Source organism: Neltuma alba, unplaced genomic scaffold (genome assembly GCF_004799145.2).
Source record: "Neltuma alba isolate B1F8T4 unplaced genomic scaffold, ASM479914v2 tig00012476_pilon, whole genome shotgun sequence".
NCBI classification, from domain to species: Eukaryota; Viridiplantae; Streptophyta; class Magnoliopsida; order Fabales; family Fabaceae; genus Neltuma; species Neltuma alba.
Window position 1 is genome coordinate 2,423 of NW_021636951.1, and position 19,832 is coordinate 22,254.

General features: G+C 32.1%; 4 protein-coding genes across 5 annotated transcripts; 1 reads left to right on the top strand and 3 right to left on the bottom strand.

Annotated features, from left to right (window-relative positions):
• Positions 1–434: 434 nt before the first annotated feature.
• LOC114727455 (proline-rich protein 4-like) lies at positions 435–1,773 on the bottom strand. Its single transcript, XM_028914162.1, has 2 exons — positions 1,579–1,773; positions 435–1,235 (listed from the first exon to the last, which is right to left on the bottom strand). Exons 1-2 carry the CDS (start codon positions 1,667–1,669, stop codon positions 712–714), a joined length of 615 nt encoding a protein of 204 aa, XP_028769995.1. The 5' UTR covers positions 1,670–1,773; the 3' UTR covers positions 435–711.
• A 2,238-nt stretch (positions 1,774–4,011) lies between these two features.
• Positions 4,012–7,205, bottom strand: LOC114727441 (annexin D3-like). Its single transcript, XM_028914145.1, has 6 exons — positions 7,130–7,205; positions 6,658–6,803; positions 5,884–6,114; positions 4,920–5,132; positions 4,753–4,842; positions 4,012–4,314 (listed from the first exon to the last, which is right to left on the bottom strand). Exons 1-6 carry the CDS (start codon positions 7,203–7,205, stop codon positions 4,111–4,113), a joined length of 960 nt encoding a protein of 319 aa, XP_028769978.1. The 3' UTR covers positions 4,012–4,110.
• A 1,619-nt stretch (positions 7,206–8,824) lies between these two features.
• LOC114727454 (annexin D4-like) lies at positions 8,825–11,606 on the top strand. Its single transcript, XM_028914161.1, has 6 exons — positions 8,825–8,870; positions 9,201–9,373; positions 10,022–10,240; positions 10,720–10,944; positions 11,110–11,178; positions 11,368–11,606. Exons 1-6 carry the CDS (start codon positions 8,825–8,827, stop codon positions 11,575–11,577), a joined length of 942 nt encoding a protein of 313 aa, XP_028769994.1. The 3' UTR covers positions 11,578–11,606.
• Positions 11,607–14,017: 2,411 nt separating this feature from the next.
• Positions 14,018–18,541, bottom strand: LOC114727452 (annexin-like protein RJ4). Of its 2 annotated transcripts, none has more exons than XM_028914159.1 (6): positions 18,410–18,541; positions 15,578–15,723; positions 15,161–15,376; positions 14,755–14,967; positions 14,529–14,618; positions 14,018–14,417 (listed from the first exon to the last, which is right to left on the bottom strand). In XM_028914159.1, the coding sequence occupies exons 1-6, from the start codon at positions 18,480–18,482 to the stop codon at positions 14,214–14,216; spliced, it is 942 nt and encodes a 313-aa protein (XP_028769992.1). In that variant the 5' UTR covers positions 18,483–18,541; the 3' UTR covers positions 14,018–14,213. The 2 variants fall into 2 exon arrangements, with proteins under 2 accessions (XP_028769992.1, XP_028769993.1); XM_028914160.1 differs by lacking the exon at positions 18,410–18,541 and adding an exon at positions 15,909–16,032.
• Between the last annotated feature and the right edge of the window lie 1,291 nt (positions 18,542–19,832).

A 19,832-nucleotide genomic window follows, 5' to 3' on the forward strand; every position in this document is an offset into this window, starting at 1 on the left:
GAGTTATAATTATAAAGATTATATATTATGTTATGAAAGTTTACTTTTTTTTGCATATAGTTTTCTGTAGTAGGAGATTAAAATTAATTAAATCATTAGAAAATGCCTTCGGGTTTGTTTTTTTTTTAACCTTGGTCTCATTTTTGCTGGTGCTTTTTGATATTTCAGTTAGATTTTTCTTGTCAGTCTTCGAAAGTACTAGATATTTACTTCAATAAATTCTGGGTTTTTCATCTACATATATGCCCAGGTTAATTCACTGCGTGCAAGTAGGGCCGTTCTTCTTCTTGCTGCGCATGCCCTTATTAATTCTTTGCTTCGCCCACAATATTTAATTTAAAGCACCTAACTATTAAGCAAAGCCTTAGGGATCGTATTTATTAATAATAAATATATAGGAGTGTATATATATATATAGAGAGAGAGAGAGAGAGTGAGAAAGAACCAACAATGATGACATATTTAATTAATGGATTTCTGTGTACATAACATATATAGCTCTTGGAAGCTTTATTTATAACAGCAATACTCTTCATAATGCAAATACAATACACATACAGCAGAGATAGATATACTATTAATTCTGAAAATTCAGGTGAATCAATCTTAAAAGATATAATGGACATGTAGTGCCTGTTTTCTTCTTCTTTTATTTCCAATTATATGGAAGGATATGTTTTAATTAGGCTTTAGGAATATTCATGGTGTGTCTCAAGGATTAACTGGAGGGAAGAAGGGCTTTTTGGGGAATGGGAAAGGCTTCTTAAAGAAAGGAATTGGCTTAACGAAAGGCTTAGGGAATGGCTTTTTGAATCCAGGGATTGGCAAAGGCTTCTCATCATGGACAGGAATTGGCTTTGGAATGAAAGGCTTGGGAAATGGTTTCTTCTCAAATGGAATTGGCTTTGGAAAAGGCTTGGGAAACGGCTTCTTCACAAAAGGAATCGGCTTTGGAAGAGGCTTGGGAAACGGCTTCTTCACAAAAGGAATTGGCTTTGGAATAAATGGTTTGGGAAATGGCTTCTTCACAAATGGGAATGGCTTGGGGAAAGGCTTCTTGAATCCAGGAATTGGCAATGGCTTCTCATCATTCACTGGAATTGGTTTTCCAACAACTGGGAATGGCTTCAATGGAACTTTTGGTGGGATCTTGAAAAATGGCTTCTTGAAGAATGGCTTATGATGTGGAATAAACTTGAACTTTTCCTCGTCTTCATGACTTTTTACTTCATTCCCTGCAGAAACAGTTGTGCAGAATTTCAGTTAGTCTAACTAATCAATAGATAATGATGCAAACATATTATCCCCATGAAATAGAAAAATAAATAAATAAATATATATATATATCAACGAAACAGATTAACTGGGAACTGTAAAATTTATGGGACATATTTATTCCTAAAGACAAAATTGAAGTGAATTAAGATTCTCCATTCGCAACTTTTGGTTGAATTTAGTGTATTCTAAAACTCACTTGGTTTCTTCTATATAAGATGTAAATAACAAGTGTCAGAACCCAATTACCAAAATTGTTATAGCAGAAAAACTAATAAAGAGAGAATATATAGAAGCAGGCACCTGGAAAGTCATTTGCTGCAGAAGAAAAGGAAGAGAAGCTGACAAGAAGAAACAAAGCACAAAGCAAAGTGAAGCTAACAGCTTTCTTCATTTTCTGAAACTCACTAATAAATGCCACACACTTGAAGATAAATATGTGGCAAATTAAGCAAAGAGAAAAAGCTTTGAGTGAGTGGTAGTATAGCTGCAGAATGGCACTGCTATATATAGCAAAGAAAAAGCAAGTTGCTTAGCTAATTTTTGATTATCACCAACAAATGACCTTCTTGAGGTTGCATGATGCCTGATTTTGCTGTTATTAATTTGAGTAGTTTCGAGGTTAGATATAGTTCAATGGCATTAGTCACCGATTTTGTTGTTGAGAGTCCATTCTCTCCATTAAATGAGCTTCTTAGCGCCTTGCTGGCTAGGTAGCTCTTCCCCCACTGATGACTTTGTTCTTTTCTTTTTCATATGTATATGATGGCATAATTCATCTAGTTAGGTATAGTTCTGTGATCTGAAGTTCAAAGAATGGGCGTATATGATTTGGAACATTCAAGGGGGTAGGTGTTGGAATTCAAGACAACTTCCAAGACAGATTTAGCACTATATCATATTGTTGAACATATATACACAAGAAAAAATTAGAGTGGTGTCTATTCAAGTGAAAATGATTAAAAAAAAAAAAGGAAAACCACCTGAGGTGGTTCAAATATATACACAAAGTAGGTTATTGGAGGTGCTAATAAAAAGGATATATAGATGAGGCAATATGCAATTCTCTGAGAAGGGGTAAAAGAGAACCGGAAAGACATTGAATGAATTTATTAAATGGGCCGGGGCCTTCTGATTAATAATTTATTCCAAAAAAAAATTTGGTTGTTGATAAATCATAATAACATTACGAGAAACATCGACTTAGTAAGGTAATGTTTTTTGTTGTTATTGTTGTGTAGTGTCGAACACTAGAGAGTTTATTCCTTGTCTGGACTATAGTCTAATTAAATTAAAATGATTTTATTTTATTTTATTCTTAAAATTTTAATATCTTCTATTTTAATCGATGTCCAATAATTTGGAGTCAATTTTTTGAATAATCGTTTTTGAAAATGAATTTATTGTTTAATAAGTTAAAAAAAAACTTTAAATCTTGATAAAGTAGATTTGGATGATTTCTCATCTCATCTCTATTACGAAGATGATGCTGCACAAAAAAATGTACTGGAGAGTGGCAACCAAGTGAGAGAGCTACCAAGAAAGTGACGTATTATCTGTCCACATGCTTCCAGATGGTCTTTTGTATGATCGATATTATATATATATATATATATATATGTATATGTGTATATATGCGCAATAGCCAATAATATCATTTAGGAGATGAGAGTATTAAACTGTAGGGTCTGGTCACTTGTGTATATAGTTTGAGCAACCACACACACACATACTACTTCCAGTGCTAATTATAAGACCTCGTTTGTATCCTAATTATAATACCTCATTTATAGTCTACAAATGAGGTCTTATAATTAAGACTGGAAGTAGTATATATATATATATATAACCAAAAGGGTTAGGTTATAAAAAATATTAGTCCTTTACAATGTGACAAATTACTATTTGAATACTTACTAAAAGAAGTGTCCAAATTTAATGCCTGATAGTATTTCGAGCAAGATTACCTCTAATAGGGTAATATTTGTACCTACCAAAAATGTATATTTATATTAATTAATAATGCAACCTACATTTGCCTCACGCCACCTTTATTGGTAGTTTAACTCCTTTATGCAGGGACCAAGTTGCATAAAATTGACGGCGCGCATTCATTTTTCAAACTAGGTGGGCTCTTTACATTGTTAAAAGAATAATCTTGAAAAATAGGTCCCTCTGTTTTATAACTTGCAGTGCGTTATAAATTAATTATTATCCTCTCTGATCCCTAATATAAGAGTTGGTTGTTGGATTTGATTATAAATATACCTCAATATACTTTTTTTGTGTAAAATATATTAATCCACTTTATCTCTTATATTTATAATTTTTTTAATTAATTTACTTAACTTGAAATCAATTTTTATATATATTATGATTTGTTTGGTACGTGGATTGAATTTCGAGAGCATGGAATTGAGAATAGGGATGAGAATGAGTTTTGAAAATATGTTTGGTATGTTGTCATAGAAATGAAAAAAAATAAAATAACACTCTGATGAAACATTATGTGATAAAACATAACAACACTTTAAAAGTGATTATAATATGAAGCCCAAAGACCATCCGAAATTGTTAGCAGTCATAGCAATAAATTATCTGGTAAATTAAACAAGCAGTGTTTCTTGAACATTCTTCATTTCTTATAGAGCAGAGATTAAAGGTCAAGTCATAATTTATCTAAAAAAAAATAGTCAACCTTCCATGGTTTAAGTTTCTACCTGACAGTTCTGAGACTTGGAACTTATGGAACTACTTGTGTTAGAAAGTGCAGACCATGAACTACTTAACTAGAATTCAAAGAAACTTGCTTGGTGGGTTGACAATTATAATGCATCAGATTCTTTTGCCAAGCAAAGTCATCAAGAACTCTTTGTAGTGACTTGAAGTATCCCTAATGATTGCTCCTTCAAGATCTTCATTGTACATGTTTGCATATTCTTCTCTCACTCTCAACATGTCAATCTCTGATCGATTTATCACTGCTCTGTTTAGGGACTCTTCATCAGTTCCCAGCCCAATTATAGAATCTCTCAGCACCTGCACATGAATCAAATGGGAAAAAAAAAAAAAAAAAGCTTTAACCAGAAACACATCACTTTGAGCATTAGTTAACAAAATGATATTTTTCTTTTGACTGAAAACTACAATCAGGGTTGGATTCAACAGAAAAAGCTAGTCATTTACAACGAGACAAACAAAAGTTTGAATTCTCACTAGAAAAGATACTCATATTTAGTATTCGACCATGCCTCAAACAGAATTTTTTCTAGTAAGAATAAGCAAAAAGAAGAAAAAAACTATTGAGTATATGATACAACCATCTTAAATTTGAGGACATCTCAATTCCCTGAATGGAAGGAATTTTCTGAGCATAACTTCTATATTTTAAAAAAGGCAACCATGCTTGATCCAATTGTTATTGGCAAAAAAATATAAGCTATGATGTACATCAATTTGGTATGAAGAAGAAAATACCTTTGCAAAATGTTTCTCAGGGCATTCTACACACAATAATGCTACATTCAAGAGAGATTCCAAATCACCATTACCACATTTCTTTATATCCTGCAGAGAACATCAGCCCAATCATTAAGTTCTTTACAAAATAGGTAAACATAAAAACTTTAGATTCCAAGTCAAACCTCTTCAAATGCAATCCCATAGAGTTTCTTATAGCATGCAAAAGTTGCCCTGAGCTGGAAAAAGTTCCTGGTGCTAAGTATCCAAATGAGTTGATCATCATCTAACTGCCTTGTGTTGATTGCTACATGCAATCTCGATGCCTCTGACTCTGCTACCTCCAAGTTTACAACCTCTTTATCATATCTGTAGGATCTTACTAGGTTCACTAGAAGCTGCACAGTACCCAGATTATATATCCACAAGAAACCATAGAGAACATTGGAAGTTAAACTGTTAATGTGAAACTTGAGCGCAGCTGAAAATTGTGACATGATTACATGTTCGGTTGAGTCCATGAACTAATAGATATCAGTAGAATAACTGTTACTTAGAATTCCATGTTTTTAAAGAAAGAAATTCACTCTCTCTACAGTGTATGTCTCAATTTTCATGAGTTGCTGTTAAAGGATTTTTTTGTTTTTTTTTTTTGTGTGGTGATAATGCTATTAAAGAATTTTACCACATGCGTGCATGTAATGTATGAGATGATGATATTAGGACCTTGAACACATAGTTCAACCCTCGGTCAACCTGGCACAGGTTTTACACAGGAAGCAACCTGTTCAGGATTAGTATGTGGAAATTAAAGTTTATAAATGCATTATATTCTTGCTTCTTATGCTTCTTTTCTATATGAGACCTGAGGGATCTGGATCCTTTAACGTTTCTGCAGTTAAAGGTGCATACTTTGCATTGCATATAATTTTAATGAAAAATAGACATAAAGCATATTACTTGCTGTTAAACTTCAAGAATTTCAAAAACACCAACTTCAGAGAATCAGATTCTGAGACCTGAGTCTGAGATTATGATATAGGGTGTATATGATGAGCTTTTCTCATCAGGAAAGGACACTTGCCTGAGCGGACAGAATTAATTAGATAAATGCTTTTGTCAGGTGATTGAGAGACTCCATTGTTTTACCTTTCTGATGATAGGTTGAGAAACACAGGATGCAATGTCCTCTTCAAGGGAGCAATCAAAGATAGAGCAGTAAGCCTCCCTCACAGACATTAGATGGCTAGGAGTGGATGCACATGCAATTTCAAGTAGAACCTGTAGGCATGAGACATCTTTTCTCTTATCCTTCAATGCCTTGTTTGCTAGGTGTGCATCCCTTTCTGGAGGGTCATATGTCCACAGAATTACTGCATCCTGTTATGTAAAATTCTGAGTTGCAGTAGAATATAGTGGGATCTCATGTTATTTCAGAAATAAAATCTGCCTGTTTTATTTCAAATCAAACCACCCAAAATAGGTGAGCCACGTCAGAGCAAAACTCTCTGAGTTTTAATGCAGCCACATTCCCAGGGCTTGAACCCGAGATGATTAGTTAAGCAAGCATAGCCCAATACCAGATGAGCTACGTTCTCACTGATATATCACGATTTATAATAGAACTGAAATTTTACAAGCACATTATGTTTATTATCACTATGAATCTTCTTGACCAGGTAGCAGACATCACTTTATACTAATATAGCACATCTGCAGACTGCATTAATGATGTTCATATTGATATGAAATTGAATTGACAAGAAATTATTGTAAATTACCTACGATATCCATTTATCCTACGTGTGTGCCTTAGAAACTTTTAACATATAGGGTATATATGTATATATGTGAATAAAATGTTGATAGATTAAGCCTTGAATTTTAACATAGAAAAAGCAGACAAGAAGAAGCATGATGTACTCTGAAATTGCTGGAGAGTTCTTTACGAAGGCGATCGATAAGTGATTCATTGAATAGCTGCTGATAAGTTTCTCTGATTTCCTTCCTTTGCTTGGCATTCCTGTGTCCTAATACCCAGATTACTTCCTCCCCATCCGTCAAAAATCCTGCAACATCGTACATTGAATGCCCATGAATCATAAAAAGAGAAAACTACCATGAAATTCTTAAAGGATGCGTGATCTATCAATTTAGTTTAGTTCCTGTGATTTGCAATTAAAATCTCTTAAACATGAGCCATACAATCCTGTGGTGAGCTCTGTGAAGTACCGATTTTAGTTACCAGGAGGATCATATCAATGGGGTTGATAATTCTTGTATTTTCATTACAACATCTATCTTATAGGAGCTAAAACAATGCAACTTTCATCTTTTTTCGATCATTTCCAAAGAATAGGAAACTAAGAAAGAGTGAAGGAAGAGAGAAAGAGACCTTCGAAAGCCTTTCGGAGTCGCTCGCAATCATGGGCAGGGCAAGGAACAATCTCTGGAACTCTAAGAGTACTCATTTCTTTTGGGAGATTTTGATGATTTTGCTCTCTTGCAGGAAATGAGTTTCTGGTAATTAGAAAATCCCAAGTTATAATTTTTCAGAATCTTCATTGTTGTTCCATTTCGCCTGTTTTTACTGTTCATAACTGTCAGACATATCTGAAACGCAGAAGTTGTGACCGTTTCATACAAATGAATAAACAACGCCATATTCATTACACACTGGTGTAGTTGCTCCCTCCTGGCCTCTCCTTATAACTATCTAATATTCACCCGGGAGTTGTTTTACTAATTTAGGAAAACTAAGAAAATTTTCTTAAAATATTTTTATATAATACGACCTTCGGTCCTATTTATAAGTTTTAAATTGAAAAAAAAAAGTGTGGTTTATTTTATGAGCTTTAATTTGGATTTGTCTTAATATTTAATATATTTTTTTAATATTGCCTCTACTTATTTTTCTCTTATCACATTTTCCCACATAATGTCTTTCATATTTTTTCTCATTTATTATAAAGACATATTTAGAAACAAAAACCTATTTCTAACCTATTTATTATGTTTACCTAATTTTAACTAATTGTTTGTTATTAATAAATTAGTTATTTAAAACTTATAATAAAAACTAGAGAGAGTATTATATTATATATCAATTTATAAATTAGATATAATTAGTTAGGAAGAAAATGAAAAACACAAAAGATAAAGTATTAAAGAAATTATTTTTTTTATAAAATATCATGATTATTTTCAATAAAACCAATTGGTTAATTAGTTAGAATGTTTTTTAATAGCGAAAGCATGCAATATTACGAAACATAGTGGAGGTTCGGATAATAAAAACCAGAGGGGGTATATTAAAGGTAAAACTTAGGTACATTTACTTATATTCATTGCATCCAATTTTCTAATCAAATTTTAGCATATATCAACCTAAGTTTTCTCATTATATTAAACATCGGGTTACTTTTATTTTTATTTCAACCCAAAAAAAAAAAACAATTGCGTGATCTTATGTAACAGTTAAATGAATGTTCGAAGAGTTTTGTGGGGGTTTTCAGATTCAATTTCAGTTTTGTCACCAAGTAAGTTTCTAAAAATTAATTACCTTAATGTGTCTTTAAGAGCATTTGTATTCCATAAGTGTACTTTACTCCTTTGATTTTATTTATAAGACACTTTTAATATATTTCACACAGACAAAAAAAATTTTAAAATGCATTAATTCTTCATTGAAATATGACAATTTTTTAACTTTATCCATATTTAATATATATACACCTTTTAAAAAAGATAGCTACCCACACTATAACAAATAAAAGACAAAATAGTATATTCATGCTGAAAATTTAATAAAGTGACTTATAAATAAGATAAAAAAAACTTTTCTCTCTATCCTATAAACAGGACCAGGGAAGTAACATATTTTTCAGAAATGCTGTCTTGTTATTCTGAAACGTTGTTTTAATTTTAATTTTAATTTTAATTTTTTACAGAACCGTAATTAGAAGTGCAATTAATGTAACGAGAACACAGAATGTAAGGTAATACAAACGAAAACGATCAAATGACGAAAGTGACCCGACAGATTCGTATAAATATTAAGCGAGAACAATCACACTCTCTTCAACCCACCATGGCGCTCCCCGAAGAGGTAGAAGCTCTCACCAAAGCTTTCTCAGGTTCCTCTCCGCTACTCTTTACTCCAACACCATTATACCAATCAAATCATTCTCTTTAACATTTATGATTAGTAAATTACTTTTACTTTGAAGTTTGCGTGCGAACTCAATAAATTTGAGAGGTGTGGGATTTCACTGGAATTTCTGAACTGTTTTCGTGGTAAAATGTTACGATCCAGTTGATTTGGGATTCACGTTTAGGGGGTCCAATATCAGCAATGGGCAGCTTTTTGGGATAGATTCCCAGAAGATTTTATAGTTTTATTGTTAAAAACTTTTCCGATGCTTCAGAGTATGGGAATTGACTTTTGCTGTTGTTGACGATGAAAGGACATGGAATTGATGAGAAATCAGTGGTTTCGATTTTGGGGAAATGGGAACCGGAGAATAGGAAGGCTTTCAGGAAGGGAACACCGCATCTCTTCATAGAGGATGAACGCCAATTTGAGAAGTGGGATGATCGTCGGGTTCGACTTCTAAAACATGAATTCATGCGTTTTAAGGTATATTCATGCAAGTTCTTATATGCATAAATCATTTTTCAACTTGTTCACTCATCAGAATCTCTTCCAGTGTCTGTCATGCTGGCATTTTTCTAGTTAGTCATTCTCTACTCAAACCATTTGTCAATAGTAATCTTTAACATATCAGTACCTGAATTCAGAAACTCATCTTAGAGGGACTCACTTGAGGAAGTTACATGAATAGCTAGATTGATAAATGATTGTCTATAAAGGACTACAATTAAGTTTTGCTTATTGTTATTCTTTGCAAATTATTCTGCAAGTGTCTTAAGCTAGCGGGAAACCCTAATTTAAAATCACTGCTTTGTCCTGTAATACACTTACGCACTCACATGCATAAAGCCTGAACCTTTTTCAGGGGAACAATTAAGAATAATAAGAAAAGAAAAGGTTGTGCAAGAATTGTTACTTAAAAGGAAGTAAATCTCATAAGAGTCCAAAGATAGAACATTATAACTGATTGCTACCAAATCTCAAGCAATGATGTTCATTTGTTAGCGAATTGGACTTAAAAGTCATACAAAATTCGATTCAAATATATACCTAAATTCTGAATCACTGGGCAAGATTCACATCATGCATCATTCAGAAAAAGGAGATGATATATGTATCATTTGTGTTTGTCAGAATGCAGCGGTGCTGTGGGCAATGCATCCGTGGGAACGAGATGCTCGCTTGGCAAAGGAAGCGCTGAAGAAGGGTCCTCATGCCTATGGATTGCTAGTTGAGATTGCATGCACCAGGACCTCAGAAGAGCTTTTGGGAGCTAGGAAGGCCTACCATTCTCTTTTCGACCGTTCCCTTGAAGAAGACATAGTTTCTCTTATTGATGGTGCGGAACGTAAGGTGAGTGTCACCCTTCTAAGGGCTTCATTCAAGACTGCCCATAATAATTATTGTTGTTCTCATTGGTTGATGCCTGAGATATTCTTTTGCAGATCTAATCTATACGAAATACGAAGATCAAACTAATTAAAGAGACACGCATATAATCACATTTGTTGTGCAACACTGAAACTCACATTTTTTGTCCTTGTGTATTCGCGAATATCTTTATACTCCTATTTCGTAGCCTCATTCTACCTTAATATTATTCATTTGACTATCACCCATTTATGTTTGATGCTTTTACTGGTCTTTCCCTTTGATAAACATGATTGGAAACAGATCAGTTATAAATAAACATGTAAGGATGTCAGGGTACACTTTTTATCCCGACCTACTTCTAACACGATTACGAGTCTCTTTACAACAATTTTTCTCGGTATGTTATCATTTAGTGGAATAAAATTCTCTAACTTGGTTCATGTTGCTTTTGGCAACAGCTCTTGTTTGCCCTTGTGAGTGCTTATAGATATGAAGGATCAAAGGTTAAAGACGAGACTGCAAAATCAGAGGCCCAAGCACTTTCTGTTGCCATTCAGGCTGGTCATGAGAAGTCAATCCTCGAGGATGAGGAAGTAATAAGGATACTAGCAACAAGAAGCAAACCTCATCTCCAGGCAGTTCATAAGCACTATAAAGAATTATGTGGCAAAAACCTTGATGAGGTATCAGACCTTACTGACGTACTATAAACTAACACGTGTGTGTGTGTGTGTGTGTAAGCCTCATGTTCAGTGTTTAGACCTCAACCCTTTAAGATTTTGTTTTTTTATTTCAAGGATTCACTTGTGAAGTTCTATTTCTGATCAAACCTCTCTGCCTTTGGCTAGGATCTTGATGACTCAAGGTTAAAGGAGACTGTGCAATGCCTTTGTTCCCCTTTAACATACTTTATTCAGGTAATGTTATATTAGAAATTTAAATTCAATCTCCAAACTGCTGTGGTTTTTATCCGTTTGGTTTTACAGAAAAATAAATGTTGATGAAACTGTTTACAAGTTAAATATCAGTTATATGAAAAGTATGTTCTTGAGATGATTTTCTGTAATCTCTTCCTTCTTTTTTTTTTTTTTTTTCTGGTTCCTCAGGTTCTGGATGCAGCATTGAGATTTGATGCAGATAAGAACACCAAGAAAGCTCTTACACGTGTGATTGTTACTCGAGCTGACACAGATATGAAGGAGATCATGGATGAATATCAAAGCTTGTATGGAGTTTCCTTATCCCAGAAAATTGAAGACACAACTAATGGCAACTTCAAGGATTTCTTGCTAACCTTGATTGCTAGAGCAGGCTAATTTTAGAATCTGAAAAATAAACATATGATCAGAGCATAAATAAAAAAAGAAAGAAAGAAAAGAAAGTTAGAAGTAAGGATTTAAAAAGAAAGAAAGAAAAGAAAGTTAGAAGTGAGGATTTAATCTGCAATAATTTTACCACATGATTAGATTTTAAAAAAAAAAATTATAGGTAAGTGTTTCTAGAATTAGTTGTGCTAATTTAAAGTTCTGAAATGTAACTCTGCCTGCATATGTTTAGGCATGATATGTGATATGTGATTGCATAATCGCAAATCATGATACCTACTTGGATCTGAAAATTTAAGTAATAAAAAAATTGAGAGTTGCTAGAAAAACTTGTTTGGAATGGTTAGCCAACAAAAGCAAATTAAGTCAACTCATTTAGCTCTTTTTTTTTTTTTTTGTATGTTTGATCGTTGAGTTGTTGAACTAACCACTGAAATATCTTAAGAAATGGATGACGCGTTCTTTCTTTAAACTTTAAACTAAGCCAAAATATATAATATGAAAATAAAATAAAGAAGACAAGCCTACCTAAAAATGATATGTAGATGCAGCAGAGCTGAACATGTGTCGAAAATATCCAAATATCTCACTTACAAGTTACAACTAATATTTTAATAAAAAAATTAATTATATCTATCCAATATGATATGAAAAGAACAAAAATATTATTTTATTCTGTATGAATTGGTTGAAAAATACTGAAATAATATGATGATAATGGTAACAATGAAGACATATTTCATTTTTCATATATTCCTTCTCATTTTCTCTTGTCCATTCCCATTCATATGAGACATAAGTTTGAATTCCTTTAAATTCTTTACGTGTCAATTTTCATTCGTAATAATCAGTTCTGTAATAATTAATTTTATAAAATACGTAGTCATCAGTTTTCATTAATTAAAGTTTATATCTTCTTCTATTGCTTCAAAATATGTTTTTTTCCTTCAAATGATCAAATTCTCTTACATGGGAAGAATTCTTTTCTTTCACAAAATAACAAATAATAAAGTCAATCATTATGGTTAGGGGAGGGGAGGCGAGGCGAGGCGAGGCGAGGTGAGGTTTCATCCTCACCTTGTTTGGTTTGATTAAAAAGGAGGAGAGGGGGATACTTAATGATTTTTTGTTTGGTTCAAGAAGGGACAAGGATGGATAGTAATAATCAATTTACTATTTTACCCTTACATATTAGTTTATATTTTTTATTGATATATTATATAAATTAATTTACATCTTAATTTAAATCATATAATTTAATAAAAATTCAGTCTTATCATGTTAATATGTGCATTAAAAAATTGGTACAGTATTTTTTTAATTCTAATTAATATAATAATATATTTGAAATAATCAAATTAACAAATTTTATATGCTCTAAAAAAATTGAAATTTTATTCTCTTTAAGCTATACCTTTTTTCAGCTTTAAAATATATTTAATAAATAATATATTTATAAAAAAACAGTTAATTTTATAATATTATAATTTTTTATTTAAATAATGTTTTTTATTTTTATAATAATTTATTTTAATTTTTATTTTAATATATTTTTTAATTATAATTTTTTATTTTTTACTTAGGATAATATATTTTTTATTTAAAATAAATATTATAATAACATATTTTATGGGTGGTTATAGAATATAAAAAAAATCATAAAGGCATAATGGTCTAAAAATTTAACTCCCCTTTAAAAACCCCTAATTTGGAGGAGAGCTAAAATGGGAGGAGGGAGAGGAGAGGAGGGAATATTTCGGCTTCCCTCCCCTCCAAAATTTTTAACCAAAAGAGGGGAGGGGTTCATTTTCCCTCCTCTCCCCTCCAACCAAACACGCCCTTAGTATATTTTTTATTTTTTCCATAATTCACTTATTTATTAGTTTTTTTTTGGATTTATTAACAATATACTATACTATATTTATTAGTTATTACAAGGAGTTTAAATATAAAACCCCATATCTAAGAAAGATTTGAAAAAATTTTGGTACCATTAGATTATAAGATCCTGACAACTTATTAACCTTGCTATATTTTTTCTGACAGAAATACTGACTATATTTTTTATTATATACGGATATTTAACCATGATTCATGTATTTTCTTTCTCTTCTCTCTAATGCTTTTAATAAATAAATAAACACTTCTCCCCTTTCTAATTATAAAACACTTTTTAAACTTTTTTATGTTCATTAATATAAATTATTTTACAAAATGTTCGAAACCTATTTAAATTTTGTTCAGATAAATCTTTTTTTTATTGAAATTAAAGATTTTCAACCTTTCGTATAGATAAAACTACTCTCACATATTATGTAATGACATTAATTAAAAATGATTTTGAACTTTTCTGATAATTTTTTTTTTTTAAAAAACCTCAACTAATTTTTCCCTTGATGTATGTGACTCAATTTGAAGCGTAGGGGATGAATTTTGCAAGCACGAACCATTCTCCATTATTCATATGGCAACCAAACCAACCGAGCATATCACAGCTTGAGGTTCATCAAACCACAAAGTAAAAAAAGGAGAGCGAAATCCCACACAGTTCAAAGTTCAAATTCAAACCACTCTGCAACTCAAACCCATCATCATCAGAAAGTGGCCTCACAACAACTTAAAAAGCCTTAATCTTCCTTCCCCAGGAGAGCGAGGAGGAAGTTCTTGTAGTCTCCTGAGATGTCCTTGGCCACAGCCTGTTCAAGATGAACACTGTTCCGCTTGTAATACAGTTCTTTGATTTCCCTCATGTCCTTTTCTGCCCTGCTCACGATCACACGGGTCAGTGCATCCTCATCAGTTCCTGTCTTCTTTATCGCATTGCGCACCACCTGTTTGGTGAAATTACTCCAACAGTGAATCCTCGTTTAGTTTCTTTGTGCTCATAATCGTGTCTTACATAATGATCTCCCATTTGGAAGAATAAAAAATTGAAACCTTACCTTTTCATAGTACTTGGTGTGGTCATTGAAGCAGCGGATGGCTGTGTATAATGCCTTTTGGAACTCATCTGATGTCTCATCCACCAATTTCTGCACAGATCAAGAAGAAAAAGCAAACTCTTTGTTTAGTCACCTAATGGGATTCTATGGGAGACACATTTAAGGGGGGGCAAAATCCATTAAGGATGTGATTTTGGTTGAACCGGCTGATGGATAAGTTTGGTACCTTAGAAATGGAAGCTCCATGGGCCTCTCTGTAGCGATTGAAGGTTGCAACAAGTTGGGTCTTGCTCCTTGTGGTCAAGACCCTGATGACTTCTTCCTGGCTTCCTTTCTTCTCCTTGATAGCCTCATGAAGGATCTCAGCTTCAGATTGTGCCAATCTTGCATTGATCTCTTCTCCAACGTACCTATATGAGGTCACCAACCCCACCAAAAGCTGGCCCCAAAAAACAACCCCACAGACTCACAACCACATTACCACACCTAAACACCTTCCACTTACTTCTTTTCTTAAACAAACCCACTAAAGTCTTAGCTGACCATTTTTCACCGTTATGTTTTGTGAAGATTTCACTTAATCATCTAAAAATGAAAAAAAAAAAAAAAGTTGGAGGAAATGATGAACTTGCCTGGCGAAGATGGCCTGAAGTGATAGCAGCCACATCTTCCTCCAATGAGTGCTTGTAGCGATGGAGGTAAGCACGCCTCACAGCAAGAAGTTCTTCAGGGGAGAGCACTGTGGCAATTTCTGCAATCACATGGTAGTTTTTCCCTTCCTTGATGACCACATGGGCCAACACTGCATCGCGATCTGCTGGTTCCAGAATCCACCGATACACAGCCCTCTGTTTTGCACACAAGATTTGTCAACAAATAAGTGAATGATTAAGAATTTATTTGAACTCTTGACCGCTTAGTCATCACACCATGTTAAAGACTTTCAATTCAAAAGTTCACTCTGTTAAGTGAAGAACTCATGAACTGTTTTTCATTATGATCTCTAACAGGACAGCCATGCTGATGATGAATTTAATAACCAATGTTACCTCGAAGTCGCCAGAGATCTCCTTCTCAAGGCGTTTGACAAGATCCTCCTGGTAAAGTTCCTCATACGCCTTTCTGATTTGCTGCCTCTGGTAAGTGTTTCTGTGACCCAGGATTGTTATTATGCTCTTCTCATCAGTCCCCCATCCTACAAATTTGAAAAACACACAACAAATCAATCTCAGATTATGCAGATAAACTACTGATTTGAATTCACATTGAAATGATCCATAGATAACATAGAAGCCAGCCAATAAACACAGTCAGGATCATAAGCCAAAACTCTATAATGCTTAGGAAGAAACAGATGGGTTTTCATCAGAAAATCAGAACCTTCCACAGCCTTTCGGATAGCTTCTGCATCTTCAACTGGAGAATGATTAGTGGGAAAAATAAGGGTAGCCATGGTTGAATGTTATCCTAGTCTGTGGGCGTAATTGAAGCTTTGTGATAATGAAAACAGTCTTTAGAGTTCTATATGTATTAGTGCCCCTCTGCTGTAGTGGTTAGTCTTATGGACTGTACATTATCAAATAAATTTATGTAATCTAACATTTATGGCTATTAAAGTGTGTTTCTCTCATTGGTCCGTACCAAAGTCAATAATTTATTTACTTATTTATTTAACCTTGCCTCGGAAATTTCGTGAAGGGCACGTTTGGCATTGTACGCATAGCATGCATCCAAATTCTGAAACCATTATGGGATTATTAGGAGAATCATTTACATTGATTTTGTGATTCCCTAATTCCAAAGTTTGGCCTTATATGCAGTTAAATTTGACTCAGTAAGGCATGTTTATTTTTATTTTTAATATATTTCACACAGATTAAAAAAATCTTAACCTTCATTAACTATCGTTTAAAATTCAACAACTAATCAACTTTATCCCTATTTAATATATGTCATATCTTATATAAATAAAGTCAACATAATAATAAATAAAGGGTAAAATTATACATTTATATAAAAAATTTCTCTCACTATCTTATAAATAGGGCTAAAAAATGTTTTCTTTCTCTATCCCATAAATAGGACAAAAAAATATCTTCTTTTTCTTCCTTATAAATAGGACTAAAGGAGAGGAGTATCTTGTTTGAAGATTATAGGCATGGTTTAAATGAATTGATGAGTCAGAATTTGCTCATTATGAGTCAGTCACGCGGACGCTAAATTATTAGATTTTTTGTTGAAAGAAAGATTAGTTAAATTTCACACCGAAAGCAGGATTATGGCTGAAAATAGTACAATTGCCAGCTATTATTACTAATGCATTAGCTTTATGCAAAATTGTAAAAGACGCTATGGTTGGTAGGCTGTAATTTATAGTAATGGTAAAATTGTACTCCCTCTGATTATATGCATAGCAGATCTTGCAGAAAATATTATAGGTTATTTTTACAAGACATTTGATGTTTTAAAAAAATATTAAATATTTTTATATATGCTCATATTCAATAATAATAGTGAACAAGAGTAAAAATTAATATGAAATTAAAATTTAGTATAATTAATAAGATCAATTAATATTGAAAATCATAAATTAGTTAAAATGATTTATATTTGGGACTAAAGTATTAATTAATTGCTCAAGTAGGGTTGATCTAAAATACGTAGGGGTATTATTTATGTTGAACAATGCCCGTATTATTTATATTTTTATTAATATTAATATTGATATTGAAGTTTAATTGCCTCTTCTCTATCACGTAAAGAAGAAGGAACAAATTAGGTGAAATTTCAAAAAATTGATCTTATCTTGAAATGGGAGATCTTTGAGATCTCTTTGGCTGGAAATAAAAACGAAAGAAAGAAGAGATCTTTGAGATCTCTCACATTTTTGTCCTTGCACTAATGATTTTTTTGTAAGAGAGTATGAGAAATTTTAAAGGAAAAAGAACCTTTAGGTTTTTGCCTTGAAGAGTCCTTCCTTTTTCTTTATTATCAATCCTAAAATTGCAAGATTCCTTTTGGCCCTTTATGGAAGAGTTGAATATAGGTAATTCATTTAACCAAAAAAATGAATAGAAAGATGGACGCCACCTACACAATAAATCTCACATAATCTGTATTTATTTATTTATTGCCTCTCTGTTTTAAGAGAAAAATCAAATTTTTATTATTTTCTTTTGGTTTACGTGCTTAAAATAAGATGGCTTCATGCTCCTATCACTAGTCCATGACCGGATAAATTAGTTGGATAATCAAAGCTGTGAGCAACCAAAATTTCTTATTTAATTTGACAACAAAATTTGAATATAAAGTGTTGAATTATATCAAATATTAAATAATTAAATAAATAGTTATTAAAAAGATAAAAAATTTCCCTCTAAGGCAAAGATTTGCATTTATACTCATGAGCTGGCCACACACATAGCCTTTTCATCTTTTGCTTCTAAGGCAGGTAGGCCACCTAATTATATTACTATCTCTGATTTTAATTACAAGATCTTGTTTATAGTCTACAAACGAGATCTTATAATTAAGATCGAAGGTAATGTTACTTAGTATTTCATAAAAAAGCCAAACCCTCCTTTAAAGTTTTGTTAAGTATGCCTTAAAATCAAAACCCAAATTTAAAAAAGAAGTAAGAAGAAGAAGACATCCAAAGAAAATGACATCTTCATATTCTAAAACTTAACTAAAAAAACAACCAAACAACAAATCTGATCCAAATGACTTAAGATTATATTTCAACTCAATGACTGATTATAAATAAAGCTGTATTTTAATACTTAAACTTACGAACAGCTTATATTAAAATAAATCTAATGCATGATGAAAAAGAGTATTAAGAATTACGAAAAAGGGAAAAATATCACACACACACATACCTTGGAAGCACTTGTGGATAGACTCAGCATCTTCAGCAGGAGAGTGCTGGTTGGGGAAAACCAGAGTGGCCATTGGAGTGATCGGAGTTAAAAAAAGAGCTCTTTCTTCTTCTTCTTCTTCTTTCTTCCTCTGTTATTTCTCTGTGTCAGTATGGCTATGGAGATTTGCAGTGGGAAGTCGGAATTTATAGCCAAAAATGAATGCTTCGGAATTAACGCCTTCTAATAATAATTTCGTATAATAATTAAAAGAATTAATGAAAAAAATCGGAAAAAAAAAAAAACGGAAAAGCTTTGGGTGGTAAACTGACAATGCTTTGCTGGAAAGCGTGGCGAGTCGAATCAGGAGGCGTTTCTGGTGGCTCCTTTGTCTTGCATGACCGACAAATGCCACCATCAATCTCTCCCATTTTTCACTCCCTCCCTAAAATAATCATATCTTCTTCCATTTAAATATAAAAAATTAGATAATTAATTTACATATATTAAAAAATATTTAAATTAGTTATTTGTAAAAAAATATATGTTATTTTTTAAAACTATTCATTTTAATCATTTGTATTAAAAACTACTGTCCTAATAAAATATTCCTTTTTATTTGCAATTAATAGAAATATATTAGGAAAAAAAATTGCTATAATTTTTTGACAGACTAAGATAATTGAGGTCTTATATATCAAATCAAAATAAATCTCTTTACAGGCTCTTATATTTAGAATGGGAAGGAATATTTATGTTTGATGTTACTGGATTTTAACTTTTTACTCATAATTAGTTTTTAATATAATCATATGGTTAACAAAGTTGTTAATATGATTTACCGACATGCATGATTGGTATTTGGTAACTGGTACTAGTGGAATGGCTTCAGTGTCAATGCAACGCTACAAACTCGCTTTAATTATTCAAATAAAATAAAAAGTTAACATAATTTTTTATCCTCTAAATTTACCCCCATTTTAATTTTGGTCTATCAAGTTTTAAATTATAGGTTTTGGTCTCTTAAGTTTCTTTTCATTTCAAATATTAATCCCTATAATTTGATAAAAATTTGGACCATTTTGTTCTTTGAGGAACCAAAACCTATAATTTAAAATTTAAGAAATTAAAACCAAAATGTTGACAAATTTAAATGATCAAAGATTATACTGACCCTAAATAAACTAATAAAGTGAATTTTTTTTAAGATTGCGACAAGATTATGAATCCATTGTGAATACCTATGGAGCATCATTAGGAAGTCACATGCGCCATTGAAATGAAAATGCCCTAATTTTTCTTTCAAAAAAATTAATCATATTACTTTGCTTATAACTCAATCTCTAAATTTTAATTCAATTTGACTCAATTTTTAATTTTAATTCAGTTCAAACTTAACTCAAAATTTTAACTCAGTACAATTTAATTCTTATAGTATTAGTCA